The 15389-nt window shown below is 35.7% G+C and overlaps 1 protein-coding gene across 1 annotated transcript; it reads left to right on the top strand.

The window, feature by feature from the left end:
• The first annotated feature begins 515 nt into the window (after positions 1–515).
• Positions 516–15237, top strand: LOC124838877 (putative E3 ubiquitin-protein ligase RING1b). Its single transcript, XM_047314586.2, has 10 exons — positions 516–843; positions 1000–1042; positions 3771–3829; positions 12969–13050; positions 13195–13315; positions 13415–13456; positions 13746–14252; positions 14359–14466; positions 14593–14820; positions 14899–15237. Exons 1-10 carry the CDS (start codon positions 570–572, stop codon positions 14929–14931), a joined length of 1497 nt encoding a protein of 498 aa, XP_047170542.1. The 5' UTR covers positions 516–569; the 3' UTR covers positions 14932–15237.
• The last annotated feature ends 152 nt before the right edge of the window (positions 15238–15389 follow it).

The following is a 15389-nucleotide window of genomic DNA, read 5'->3' as shown; positions in this document are numbered from 1 at the left end:
CATGGCCTAATAAATCCGGATCCAAACCAAAACAAAAATATATTATCAACTTTTGAAATAATGATTTAAACAAGTCAACCAATGTAAATTTAAAATTAATAACAGTATATAAGTCCATTACATAGTTAATTTATACATTATTTACTTAAATAAACAATAAATGTTACTCTTTCTCCTAAATAGTCTCCCAAATAAAAATATAAATTTTTTCAATGTTAAGTATTCTTTAAAATATTGAAAAACCTTTTGAATTAGATAATTTTATTAAACATTACTTATCTAATTAAATAATTTTATTATTTTTCTTGTAGATAAATAGAAAAATTAGAGAGGTAGAGAGAGTAATGTACATGGGAGAAAACTGATGGTGCATTTAATATTAATAAATAAATAAATAAATGCTATTATTAAATAATAATAATAATAATAATAATAATAATAATAATAATAATAATAATAATAATAATAATAATAATACAAGACAAGCAAAATCTCAATCTCATTCTTCTTGTTCTTCTTCGGCAGCACACATAGCAAGCATTTGCGAATCCCTCTGTCTTCAACCAGCAATGCCTGCCCAGAAGCGCTCCCTACCCGACTCCCTCGACGAAGGGGACACTTCGCACCACAACCTCTTCCATTCTCGACATGCGAAGCAACAACTGCAACAACATCAGGACCAGTCGCACGAGCACGACGCGGATCACCACCATGAAGAGGAGGAACAAGAGGAAGAAGAAGAAGGGGACGGAGAAGGAGAAGAAGATGATGACGAGGAAGAAGAAGAAGACGAAGAAGTAGAAGAAGCGGCGCATGATAACGACGGCAAGGAAACGCCACAGGGTTACGTGTCGTTCTCGTCCTTTTTCTTTTCGCTCCGTTTCTTCGTGTCTTCGTACTATTTTTGGTTCCTCAATTGGCTTTTCTCAACTGGGTTGCGCTTTGTTTCGCCTCTGCAGTTCTTCACGTTCTCAAGTTTTTTTCTTTTCTCTTTCGCAGATTCCGACGAAACCCCATCTTCTGGCTCTGAAGAAAAACCTGAGTACTCATTCGTTCTCTCTCATACGACCTCTCTCACGTGCATTGCTTTGAGGCTTCTGTTATGTGTTTCGTTGCCTATTTTTTTTAGATTCACGTTTTTATTCCATGCTTCTGTTTCCGGATCGTGGCAGCATGTCAATTTTGCCTTTTCTATGTTTCTTCCTTTGAATTTGAACTTTTGTGTTATGGGATGTTATGGGTTTGCTTTGACGGTGTAAAGGGGTGATACTTGTTCCTGTTGTTTGAGTTGGGGTGTCTGAAATTTTCTGAACTCTCCCATTTGATTTTTTGTTGTTCGTTTGCATGTTTGGATTTTTGTTTTGTTTACGTTTGAAACTTGCTCGCTGCTTGCCTGCTCAAATGATGTAATTGTTTTAGCGTAGTTTTTTGTTATTGGATATATGATTCCTTGGTGTCATTTTTCATAGCGTCGGGTTAAACATCAATCAGCACCTACAATTATTTGTCATTATTGCTACAGTTGCTGCTTTGGAACTTTATTGTTTTTTTCCCAGAAGCATAGAGTACTGTTTAAGTCATGCCCATCAGAATGTTCTAAGTAGCCATATATAAACTACTATTGCGTTGATTTGTCCGTCAAGAGTTCAAAGTCAAAACTGTTTGAGGCATTGTCATGGTACCAGTGGTCAACTTTTGAATATCATAGGTCAGGTTTTATTCGTGGTTGTAGTTCCATTGTGATCCTTGACATTATTGGAAATTGCATACGAATTGAATCATGGAGGGTCCAAAAACCAAGATGTTTTCATCATAGACTATCTCTTACAATCTTGATAAAGACCTGCGTTTGGTTAGTAATTGTTGCTTCCCAGTAGCTGTATTTCATAGTTAGTCGTGTTGCTTAAAGTGATTGACTTGTCCTCTGCATCTCTTCAATGTTTATCCAAGTTGCCAAAGGTTAAAGGCACCACACAACGGGGCCTTGAGGCAAGATTGGCTAAAGTTACTATGTTTCACCAAAGATAGGCACCAATATCTAGCATTATTTTTTCATTTAAATTAACACCAACCTGTTTGTTGCTCATGACTAATAGCCCGAGATTCTTACAAGTGACAGACAACTGGTTATATTTTAACGTTCTGGCAATGGTACCCCACTCCTTAAGCATAACATTTTGGAAGCTAGATTGTTGGTATACTCTGATTTTTCTCCCTTGTTAGTTATTAATAAAGTGCTAAAGGTGTGTTGGTATGAAAAGGTGTGTCCAAAGCGTGACACAAACAAAAAAAGGCCGACTCCTCTGTATCTTGATTTAGTTCCTTATATAGAACACATCTTTGCCATGTGCCTTTTGTAGCAGGATTACATTGTTTTTCTTCCAGAAAACTATTGGAATTCTTATTAGTTTGATCCTTTATCATATGGTTGACTGATGGCATATTCTTGATTTTGTGGAGCATTTTAGGATGACTTCTTTGTTTGGATTAAATTGTTCTCAGCATTGTCAATAATATGTTTTTTTTTTTCAGTTTTCATGAAGTTTTTGTATGGATGACTTGAGTACACCAGATAAAAAGAAAGATTTGGTTATTTTATATAGGGATTGATTTAATACTTGTTCTATTGCAGTTAATCATCTCTAAAGTATCTGTGCATAAAGTAAGTCTCTATATGTTAAGTGAATTTACTTGGAAACACACTAATTTTGTCAAAAAAAAAATTACATTTTGATCATATCTTAATTTCCATATAATTGGAAATAACTGTTTTGTTATAATTGCTTTTACATCCAAAGTGATTTTTAATTGACTAAGTATAAAAGTGTTTCAATTACGCAAGTGTTATTTAAATAGCCACTATAGTGCTATCGCATGGTTGAATATTTGAATCTGCAATTGCAACTCTGGCTACTATTGCTGCTGTAATTGTTGTGGTTGTGACATATGTCCTGCATCCTCTTGTCATCTTTGATAAGTCTTCAACTAATTAAACTTTTGAGTCAATATAATGCCAATTTTTATGTATTTTTGTTTTTCCTTGTATACTTAATATTAGTGCATATATATTTGATATATATACCATACATATAAACTGTTATGTGACTTCTGCCATATGCCTGCAATGTTATCTGCTGTATGATATATTGGATTATCAGCTTTCTGTCATTTCTCGCAGTCTGCAATTGATGACATTGGTTTACACTAACAGTGTAACCAATTAAACTCTATATTAAATTCTTAGTTGCAATGGCATTAGTGTTGCTCTTCCAATTCAAGTGTGTGGAAAATACAATGGTACTGTGTTTTTTTTCCTTGAAGAATCATTTCATTTATAAGTTCATTGGAATATAAAAGTTACTTTGAGTTAGGTCTAAATCCAATTTCTAAGATGGTACCATCATGTCCTAGCAAGTTTTGTTAGGTTTATCATGTTACCCACTATTGAGTTGCTATTGGACTACTCACAAATATCTAGTATCATGCTTGGGATGTCCAATCATTGGCCTGAGAGTGTGTGTTGGAGATCTTACATCAATAAGAGATATGGTCAAATTATAGTATATGTATGAGTGTAAATCTCACTTTACAAGTTGATTTTCAGATGTTAAATTAAGCTTAAATCCACTTTCTAAGGATTTTCTGGGTCACTAGGGATTTGAGATTTTTTTAACTACCCTACTTTTAGGTGTATGTTACGTTAAATTGTTCTTTCTATCATGTTTATGTTAATATATGCTTATTTTCTTGTACTCTTCTTTTGTTTGCAGATTTGTGTATGTAGAACTTTTGGAAATACGTAAAGATGTCCAATGTCCAATTTGCCTTGGTATGCTTTTTGTTTTCCCTTTCAAGATGACATAATTAGGCTATTAATTAGTTGTGATTTTGCATTTGCTTAGAGATATTTGGTAGGATATACTTACCATTATCAGTTTTTTGCAGTAATGATACATTGTGAGTTGGAAGTAGTTAATGTTTATTAAAAGATCCTAATGTGTGGTGGAGAGTCTTTTATACTAATGCTACTTATATGTTTTGTTAGGAGGAGAGAGTTGGGGTAAGAGTATTACATAGGTTATTTTTCATACAAGACACTTGGAGATTTCTCATTGTTCTTAATGGATTATTGGGTGATTTTGAAACTACTATTGGTCCTTAATAGTTTGGTATTGTTAAAATCTTGTATATATGTTAACATCCTATAGATATAGTAACTGTAAATAAATATCAGGATCAATTAGACTAATTATATATTTATGTTTTTAACCCAAAATAGGGTGAAATGAATATCCTCTAATTATGTTTTCTCCCCTATAAATTGAATAGTTCCATTATGGTCTAAACATACGAAATTCATCATATGCCTTGCCTTCTCAGTTTCTCTCTTCTCATTATGATCCATTGCTTACAAGAGTAATTTTTTTAGTAACTATGTATGCTTGGATCGTGTTGTCAAGAGCCACTAACTGTTTGTATTTGACCATCATCCAAAATAGGCAAATGAGAATGAATCAGCGCATCATAAATAAATTGAAGGGCACTCATCTTGGTCTAAAAGAGCATTGAGGCCAAAGCATTCTATGTTTCATCAATTGAAACTGAATCGTCAACAATTCCCTTTTTAAATTAAGATCTGCACCTATAACCTGGTTGACCAGTCTTGCTATTTCAAAATTCATAGGCATTTCAAATTCTATTGTTCCTAATCGGGTCTATATAGTTAATTCATGAATCCTTTTGGACATAAGAACATTGTAACTATTAACATCAATATTCTTAAACAAAAATGGAAATCATGTACCAACTGTTACCAGGATCTTTGGGCATTTCTGCTCCTCCAAACTACGAGTCTCATCTCTGTAGTATAAGATTTGCAGCATTAATCGTTATAATGTATGTAGTGGCACCATTTGCTGATGAAATTTGGATAATGTAAATGCCTTGTAGATAAGGGAAAATCATTGGGATGTGGTTGATAACAATTGCAATCTATCATGTTGGTTGTGGTCATGTACCTAGAGGATACATTCATAGACACATGATCATTGTATTCTGCATTGAAGTTTATAGCGAGTGATTGTCCCCTGGATAATTTGTTTAGTTGGTCCGAGCTTTTCGTGAAATTGTTGCTCTTAATGTGGCTGATCAAATTGCAATGGTTGTGTTTGACCATCATTCAAAATAGATGAGTGAGGATGATTGGTGTTCCATAAACCAAAAGGCACTCATCTTGGTTCAGGAGAGTATTAAGACCAAATAACCATATACAACTTCCTTTCGGTCTCTCTGTTTTGTCAATTAAAGCATAACAACCAACAATTCCCTCTTCAAATCACGATCTACACCTATAACTTGATTCGTCATTCTTGTTGTCTCCATAATCTTAGGCATTTTAGGTTCCAATACCCTCCACCACACCACCAGTGCCATGGAAAATCCCTAGAATGACAGTTCTGATAAACCATTACAATTTAATCAACCGGTTTTAGAGTGATAGGTTTGCAAAAGGCTTGGACCAACTGAACAAGTGCTCAACAAATAATACTTGTTATAAACTTCATAATAGAATACAACGACCATGTGCACATGGGCGTATCCTCCAGGTACATTGCCATGACATGATAGATTGCTATGTCTATCTACCATATCCCAATAATATTGTCTCAGCTAAGAGGGCATTGTCTCAGCTAAGAGGGCATTCACATTATTCCAATTTTATATGGCAAACAACATCACCAAGGAGATTATAGGGACGGTTGTTGTGAATCTTGTTTGTGTAATTTTTCCAAATATGGTGAAGATAGTTACTAGTTATTGAACAATTATCACAATCATTTGGTTGATATCGCTCAAAAGAACATAATACAAAGATGAGATTCTTCAATTGGTGGCACAGAGACGACCATAGAGCTTGATAACACTTGGTTGTCTGATTATCATTGTTTAAAAATATTGACACTAACAATTACAGTGCTTCTGTGTCCTATAGGATTTGGGTGTTAACTGTGAAAGCTGGCTTTGAATCATTGAAACATGAAATGTATGTGAATTTTGAAATAGCAAGACTAATCAATCAAGATGTGGGTGCAAATATTGATTTGAAGAGGTAACTGTTGATAATTCTGCTTCAATTGATGAAATAGAGAGACCGAATGGAAGTTGTATGTGGATTTATGGTCTCAATACTCTCCTAGACAGAGACGAGTGCCTTTCAGTTTATTTATGATTCACTAGTTAATCCTCACTCACTTGTTTTGGATGATGGTAGTTAGTGGCTCTTAACTACCTTTTCCAAGCCATAATTAGTTGCACACACCTATAATTTTTTTTAGGTTCTTTTATATGGTTCCACTAGAACGTTTAAGGTTCCCCATCCCACTTGTAGTCACTTAGAAGATCAAGAGAGCTGGGAATCAATCAACCAATCTCAAATCTACCGCCACCTCATGGGACAACCTAATTGTACAAAGGCTCATAGATCTCCATAGAGAGGCAACAAACAACAATGATTTACACCTTCTGTTAGGTCCTGGGTTTGAAACCTAACAAGAACACAAACAGTAGGTAGAAAATGTAATGGAAGAATGGGTTCTATTATCGACAGCGATAGAAATCTCTGTACAAAGAAGGGTTGGGAGCATAACGTCCCTGGATTGGGAGCATAACCTCCCTCTTCTGGTAAAAGTCCAGACTTTACAAAAGAATACTCAATGATCCCATACAGAGTTTGCAGGAGTCTATTTATAGCTCTAACCGCTTTGACCCACTCCCCCTTACAACAGAAACCCTTCCCAAACCGAAACCAAACAATTCCCCTGTTAAACCCGTTTGGTATGCCCCTGTTACCGTTCGGCTCCCAACCTAAACTCCTTGTTAAACACGTTCGGCATCCTAAACCCCCTTCTATCCTATCATCCTATGTCCTAACACCTTCTTAGTGCACTCTCAACAGCTAGGTTGAGGGATATTTGGAGACCTCATATTTGCTTAACATACCATAACAAGCGTCAAGTAGGGAGATAGTTGTAGTGATGGTTGTGTCATTTTTTCTCTTGTTGAATGTACTAAAGACGTAACTTTTTGCATAGTAATTAGTAGGATTGGTAGATTTTTGCAACTGAAATGCTGAGATTGCAGGAGGATTTGTTACTGACAAATCCAGTTTTGTAACAAATATGCTTTTAACCTAATTGGTTACCATGGAAAAATAATTGTTGGAGATCTCATATTGACTTGAGATCTGACCAAATTATATCATATAATTGGGGCACAAGCAAAGACAATGAACAATGCACACTACCACCTCCTCTCGATCTCCTTCACATTTTGGTACCATGATAAATACAACCTCCTCTTACTATTGGTAGTAAAAGATTTTTGCATTAAATATGTTTTTGGTCCCTTAACTTTCAGTGAAAATTGGAATTAGTCTATCTTTGGAATTTTGACCCAATTTAGTTCCTTAACTTTAGAAATGTGTGGATTTAGTCTTTTTAACCAAATTTTGTTAAGTTTATTTCACGTTTCAAATGCATTTGAGTTGTTTACACTGTTTGACATTTTTTATTCAATGTTAGTTGAGAAACGCTTTTAAAACCTTAAATAAACTTAACAAAATCTGGTTAAAAGGACTAAATTCACACAGTTCTAAAGCTGAGGAACTAAATTAGTCCAAAGTTTCAAAGAGAGACTAATTTCAATTTTCATTGAAAGTTAAGGGACCAAAATCATATTTAACCCAAGTTTTTTTAGTTCAAGTTCTTTGTGTTGAACAATTTTCTCAAAGTTAGGCACACATAGGGGTTATTATTGGCTATCATCCTAGAGTGTAGCAAATACATGTGACACAAAGATAGATTTATATTTGACTTTGATACTATCTTAAAAACATGTTTTATGTCCTACATCTATCTCACACAATCAACATGTTTTATGACCTACCCAAGGTTTATAATCTTTATGTAAGTCATATATCTGATCAACGTGAGATTAAACCACCACCTTTGAGGTTACAATTAAGATAACTCCTAAAGAGGCTGCGATTAAGGCAAGTCAAGGGTGTCCATAATTAAGGTAGCTTTTCAACAAGTTGGTTACTTATATTTGTTGTGAGGTCACACAAAATATCTATTAATTTGTTTTTCAACTTTAATTGCCAAATTAAATGCATTGGTCATGATCCATATTCCTTTAAGTTTCAACAAATCTTTAATGACCATCCTAGAACCTCTAATTATTTGGTTTTGTCTTGTATAAATTAACCTGGGCATTGAACAAAAGTATTCCATGTACTCTCACTCATTGTGTTCTTTGCTCTCCTGTTGACAATCCCAATATTTTGGTACAATGTTTTGTCATAGTTTGGACGTAGGAATTGTTGAAGTAACTACTAACTACTTCACAATTTCCCAAGTTTTAACATGTTGCGATTTTTTACATTGTTGATAATATGGTAATTGCTACCACCGTTGTTAGGGAGTTGATTGTATATAGGAGGAGGGGTAAAGTTACAGAGCCTAACTGCCAAGGCAGTTAGGAATAGTTCTGTTAAGTGCTGTTAGTAAGTGATATAAAAGGGGGATTAGTGGTTGGTTGGGATTAGTTTTGAAGTGTTATTGTTTGGCGGGAACTCTGATAGTTCTTTGGAGGGAGGTTAAGCTCTCGGGTTACGTTGTATCACCATTCTTGTGATTCTTTTCAATAAAAGGAGGGCTGTATAATTCAGATAAATTGTCTTTGTGTGTTCTTGAGTGTCTTTCCATAGGTTCTTGATCCCAAGAACCTATCATTTGATCCCAGACCAAATGATAGGTTCTTGGGATCAAGAACCTATGGAAAGACACTCAAGAACACACAAAGACAATTTATCTGAATTATACAGCCCTCCTTTTATTGAAAAGAATCACAAGAATGGTGATACAACGTAACCCGAGAGCTTAACCTCCCTCCAAAGAACTATCAGAGTTCCCGCCAAACAAGCACCGCATACCATCCTGAGTCGGATGGCCAGACTGAAGTGGTGAACAGAATTTTGGAGGGATATTTGAGGTGTTTTTGCTCAGAGCAGCCGAGGAGTTGGAAGTTGATGCTTCCTTGGGCTGAGTACTGGTATAATACCAGTTATCAAAGTGCAGCCAGGTGTTCCCCTTTTGAAATAGTTTATGGAAGAGCACCTCCAGCTTTGAGTCGGTTTATTCCTGGGGAGACAGCGGTGGAGTCGGTTGTTCAAGATTTGATGACAAGGGATGAAGCTTTGAAACAGCTTAAAATGCATTTAAGGCAAGCACAAGAGGCGATGAGTAATCAGGCAAATAAAAAAAGGAAAGAATCAGACATTAAGATAGGCGATTGGGTCTATTTAAAGATTAGACCCCATAGACAATCATCCATGCCAACTCGCTTACATCCGAAGCTATCGGCAAGGTATTATGGACCCTTTGAGGTATTACAGCAGATAGGGAAAGTTGCGTTTAGGTTGCAATTACCAGAGGCAGCCAGAATCCATCCCATATTCCACGTTTCCCAACTGAAGAAAGCTGTGGGGGAGAAGAAAGTGGAAAAAGAGCTTCCAGCTGAGTTACAAGCAGATGGACCAATGTTTAGACCAGCCAAGGTGCTGGACAGGAGAACTCGACAACTGGGAGCAGAGGAAATACCACAAGTTTTAATAGAATGGCAAGAAGGGGGACAAGAGAGTGCTACATGGGAAGATGAGGTGACTATACAAGAGCAATACCCGGAGTTCAACCTTGGGGACAAGGTTGTTGGAGGAGAGGGGAGTAATGTTAGGGAGTTGATTGTATATAGGAGGAGGGGTAAAGTTACAGAGCCTAACTGCCAAGGCAGTTAGGAATAGTTCTGTTAAGTGCTGTTAGTAAGTGATATAAAAGGGGGATTAGTGGTTGGTTGGGATTAGTTTTGAAGTGTTATTGTTTGGCGGGAACTCTGATAGTTCTTTGGAGGGAGGTTAAGCTCTCGGGTTACGTTGTATCACCATTCTTGTGATTCTTTTCAATAAAAGGAGGGCTGTATAATTCAGATAAATTGTCTTTGTGTGTTCTTGAGTGTCTTTCCATAGGTTCTTGATCCCAAGAACCTATCAACCGTGTTGATGCCCCTTTCAATTTATGTTCCAATAACTTAATTGGTTGAGATATTATGGAATTTCTATGTAATAAAAAATGTTCTCAACATTATGAATGCAATAAGAAAATTTCTAGTGTATAATTGCACATGGAAGCATAACAAGTTGGTAGTCAATCGATAGTCATTTGCTTAAGAGCAATAATCCAAATTTGGTGGTATCCTTTGATGAAAGTCTCTCTGTTGTGGTTGTTTATGATTGCCACATTGGTTAAACAAAAAAAGGACATCACCATTGTGGTGGGGGCTTAGGTATTATAGTTGCCTTAAATACTGCATTGAGTAGTATGAGATGCTTAGTTGAGTACTGAAGTGGCTCAGTTCTTCCATTTAAACAAAGCTTTTAAAGGGGTTCTACATTCCTTATCAACTATTATTTATGTTGGTTGCTAGAGTCTCAAAGTCTTACAAAGTGGTTTAGGTCCAACTCAACCTTATAAATTTAACCTGGAAGGTGAAATTTGCATTTACTTATATAATCTTTTTTGTGACGAGGAAAAGACTAGGATGGAAGAACATCAAGAGTCCTTACAAGAAACATGGCCGGAAGAGAAAGAGGAGGAAGAGTTAGAAAGAGCCTATGAAGGAAGAAAGATAAGAGCAAGACTAAGAGAACTGGAGATGGAGATTGGAAAATATAGTATAGAATATGTAAATTTCTTTTGTGAAAATGAAACTCTCCCACGGTTTAAAATACTTTGGAATTAAAAGTTTCCCTTAAAAGGATCTTTCTAGAATATTCCCAAAGAATATTCTAAAAATGGTCCTTGAATATTGTGATTAAAATTCTTCTAAAGAAATGCTCCTTGTAGAAAGTTCTAGAAGCTTCTAACATATTCTAGAGCAAAGTAGTTAAGTGCCATAAACTAACTTCAAATACTAGTAGTTAGAGCTAGATTATGCACCTAACCATCTCATGATTACAACCAAGGAGTTGCAGCTCCTAACCTTAGTTGTTCTTAGGAAGCCAAGAAAAACTAGATGAACCACCCTAGGTTTGTTGTTAACTTGCTTTGTACACTTAGCTCTCTTTTGTACATTTTTGTTAGCTTCATAAGCACACTTGTCTAGGTTCTTAAGCATGCTTGTGGTCCTTATAAATAGAAGGCTCCTCTATTGTATTAAGATACATGAATATGATGTTTTCATTAAATTGTGTAGCATGAGTTTTTGATTCTCTTGGCTTAGGTTCTTTTCATGGAGAACTTCTTCAAGTGGTGAATCAACCAACAATGCACTTAGCTTTGGTGTCTTCACTATAGTTGTCATGATTTGCCACTCTCTTTCCTTTCCATGTTTGTCTTATTTCTTCTTTGTTCTTCATGACTATCGAAACCACCATGGATCCATTCCATGAGTTGTTCAGTGGTTCAAATCCTAGGATGATCTTATCATTTTAGTAGTGTCTCTAGTTAATGTGAGACTTGGGTTTTTTTCCAATACATCCCCTCCTATCCAACACTATTCCAACAATGCACTTAGCTTTGGTGTCTTCACTATAGTTGTCATGATTTGCCACTATCTTTCCTTTCCATGTTTGTCTTATTTCTTCTTTGTTCTTCATGACTATCGAAACCACCATGGATCCATTCCATGAGTTGTTCAGTGGTTCAAATCCTAGGATGATCTTATCATTTTAGTAGTGTCTCTAGTTAATGTGAGACTTGGGTTTTTTTCCAATACATCCCCTCCTATCCAACACTATTGGGCTTGGCATGAGTATAGCACAGTGAGTGACCCATATAATGGATCTAGAGTAGACTTTGATACCATCTTACAACGTGGTTTATGCTTAACTGAATCCTACAAAGCTAGCTTGTAAGATGAGTATATTATATATATATATATATATATATATATATATATATATATATATTCTCATGTCAAACACTATTAGACTTGCTAAGTGTATAACATGGTGGTGGACCCTTTAAATGAATAAGACTATGATATCTTCTTACCAAATAGTTTTAAGCCTAATGAACCCTATATTATCAACTTGTAAGGCAGGAATTGTTCCAACTTATATATTGTATTTTGATATTATTTCCATTGATGTGAGACTTGGGTTCTTTACCAATAGAAATGGTTACTTACAAAGGGGCCGACCGAAAAAACTGAGTGGAGTGTAGTGGATTGAAGTTGCTGAGATGCAACTGACAAGGGTGGTGTTGTGATGAAGATTTGGGTATTATGAAAAGTCGAAGTTCCCCATTCTGTTATATGAGATGCTCAATTAAGTAATTAAAGTAAGGACATATTTGATGATGAATCAAAAGATATTCATTTTATGGCCAAACAATTACACCTCAAATGCTTTTAATAGAATGCATTATAATAGGGAAACTAAACTTAATGAGGAAAACTAGTAACGTAATCTGAAAATAAAATCAAAACAGAAAACTAGGAAACTAACCTGATTTTACAATTCTTGGACCTGTGTTGCCGTGTTAAATTTAGGTATACAAGTTTCACAGCTCTACTCCGTAAGTGATTCTTTGAGCTCTTAGTTTGTACACTGATTTGGTAATTCCTAGAAGCATGCATTGCTGTGTAAAATGTTTTGCTCGAAAAGAAAAACTGTCAAGATAAAAAAGTAAATCTCAGATTGACTGAAAAGATCATATATTTTATGTACTGTACTTTCACTGGATGTGGTTTTTTCATGCACTAGGTGTTTTTTCTTCAAGTTAACCAAGTTATGATTGGCTATTGATTTGAGCACTTGTAGTCCTGGATTTCATTATGAAAAGTGTTTTTGAAACTTTCAGATCACTTCATATCTTGCTTGTTTGCTGAAGAACTAACCACTGCTTGAACAGGCATTATCAAGAAGACAAGAACTGTCATGGAATGCTTGCACCGCTTTTGCAGGGAATGCATTGACAAATCAATGCGACTGGGGTAGGCTCCATGAATCCATTCCAGGCGTTTTATTTATTTATTTAATATGCCGCCGATAATTTCTGGCTAAGTCCTTTATGATGCTCATCAGAAAAACACCTTATACTCTCTGTAGCCACATTCATCATTTATGTATTGTCTTAGGAATAATGAATGTCCGGCCTGCCGCACACATTGTGCCAGTCGCCGTTCGCTGAGAGATGATCCAAATTATGATGCCCTTATTGCTGCTTTATATCCAGATATTGAGAAGTACGAAGAAGAGGTATAAGTTGACCAGTTTATTACTTCATTTTCTACTTTGATCACATAAAGGTAAAGCTTTCACATTCCACTAATGATACTGTTCACTATCCCATTACAGGAGCTAGAATTTCGTGAAGAGGAGAAGAACCGCAATAAGCAGGTGAATATTTATTGATTAAACAAATATAAATTAAGCATAATTTCAATATTCAAATGTGTGTAAAATACTTAAACTAGTGATAAATCGCAACACTTTTACTGATTGATGTTGAGTGATTGACAATCTGTATGACTGCCACGAGCCCATGACATATTAACTCCTAAATATATATCTTATCAATGATCATTATTAAAGGTTTATTCTTGTGCCTTACTAATTTTAAATCTTATCATTGGTCTGTCAACATTATCTCAATTGTCAAATCTCAGCATTCTAGCTTTTCTGACAGATTCAAGCTTCAATAGCAAAAGTAGTTCAACGACAATCAGAAGCACTTGTTAAGAGACGGAAAGATACACCAGGAGTATTTCTAACAAGATCACAGCGTAATCAACGAAACATTCATTCTAGGAGACAAAGTCAAACAATTGAAGGATCGGAAGACAATGAGGAGGACAACGACAATAATGAAAAGGATTCATCTTCAGCCGATGAACGAAGTACAGAACACAGGCAGAAAAGGCGAAAGAGATGGGCTAGAGTTCGCCCCTCTCAACCCTCATCATCTATGGCAAGTCCAGATGGAGGCAATGATAGTGACATGGATATAAGTAGAGAAAATCGTGGAATTTCAAGGCAGGTGTCAAAACATAGAAAGCTTACTTGGGGAAGAGGTGGTTTCAGAAGTCACACACGACATGGCAGTGGTGGTGGTAGCAATAGCAAAAGTTCTCGCAGTAGTCGATTGTCTAAGTTTGTTGATCATCTAAGAAGCTTGGATGAAAACACTAATGAGGTATAGGTTCTTACCTCATTCCCTCGTGTAATAGGTGACAGATATTACTGTTGAATGCTTCAATTCTTATTTCAGTTGAATATAAAGATGCTATATTTTTTCACAGTTTGACGTCCGTCTCATGCTTGTTTCTCTTGATCATCAAAATACACCAAGTTTGCCACAACCTTACCTTTGCTGTCGACCAACTTTGTCTGTGGAGCACCTTTACGAAGTAAGATCCTCTGTCCCGTGTTGATAAAAAATAAAAATGATTGCATAGTATGCTTCTGTTGATGAGCCAGTGTTAGTTTTCTTGTAAGAATGATAATTGTCTAACATTTTTATGTATTATACATAGTATGTTGCTCGTCAGACACCTTTTCCAGTTGAAGGAATCGAGATACTGGCAGTCAAAGGATGCCACAGCACAAATCGTGACAAGTCAGCTGATGAGAATTCAGCCCTCATATATGATGAGCTATCGACGCTGGTTATAGAGCCACACAAAGATGAACTGGAAATTTTACAAGAACACGAGACTCTGGCAGGGCTTAGATCCAAATGCATATCCAAGATGGGGCATTTGGTGAGTGTTAAGGTGGTTTTCTCCCTTAATATTACTTTAGGTAACAACTTAATTTCACACATTTTTCTGCTGTTTCAGATTCTTGCATACAGGCGGAAGGAAGTATCATAGTCTTGGCTTGATTGGCGGACATTTGACATTAACAGTGTCATAAATTTCTTGAGTATGTACATAAAAAGATGAGTTCCCTGTTGCATCCTAAGAAAAGAACAAAAATAATCTTTAGCATACTAATTATAAGAACCTTCCAAAAGGTTATGCAAGCATTGCGATATCTTTTGTAGTCTAGATTTACTTTCTAAAATACTAGTTAGGTTTCCTGCTTTACTTCATGTCCTGATCTATCAATCAGTGTGTATCCAATCTGTCATTGTGAGAACTATCATAGTCTTAAGAAGTAGTATTTATGGTGGCAAATTCCGTCTTCATTGTGGAAAATGAACATTTTATCCAATGATTGGTTTTGTTAAATAAAACATTAAGTCATATATCACAAACTGGTTTGGATACAGAAGTAAAATAAGAATGCCAACTTCAATGAAAAAAATGACGTTCACAAAATGAGACTA

This window comes from Vigna umbellata, chromosome 9 (genome assembly GCF_029865625.1).
Source record: "Vigna umbellata cultivar VRB3 chromosome 9, Vumbellata_1.0, whole genome shotgun sequence".
Classification (NCBI taxonomy): domain Eukaryota; kingdom Viridiplantae; phylum Streptophyta; class Magnoliopsida; order Fabales; family Fabaceae; genus Vigna; species Vigna umbellata.
The sequence above is the reverse complement of the archived record's forward strand: the minus strand, read 5'-3'. Positions and strand labels throughout refer to the sequence as shown.

Coding starts and splice junctions, on each gene's coding strand:
- LOC124838877 (XM_047314586.2), top strand. CDS start 570: ATGCCTGCCCAGAAGCGCTCCCTACCCGACTCCCTCGACGAAGGGGAC. Junction 1,043..3,770: donor GGCTCTGAAGAAAAACCTGA/GTACTCATTCGT, acceptor TTTTGTTTGCAG/ATTTGTGTATGTAGAACTTT. Junction 13,316..13,414: donor TTGAGAAGTACGAAGAAGAG/GTATAAGTTGAC, acceptor ATCCCATTACAG/GAGCTAGAATTTCGTGAAGA.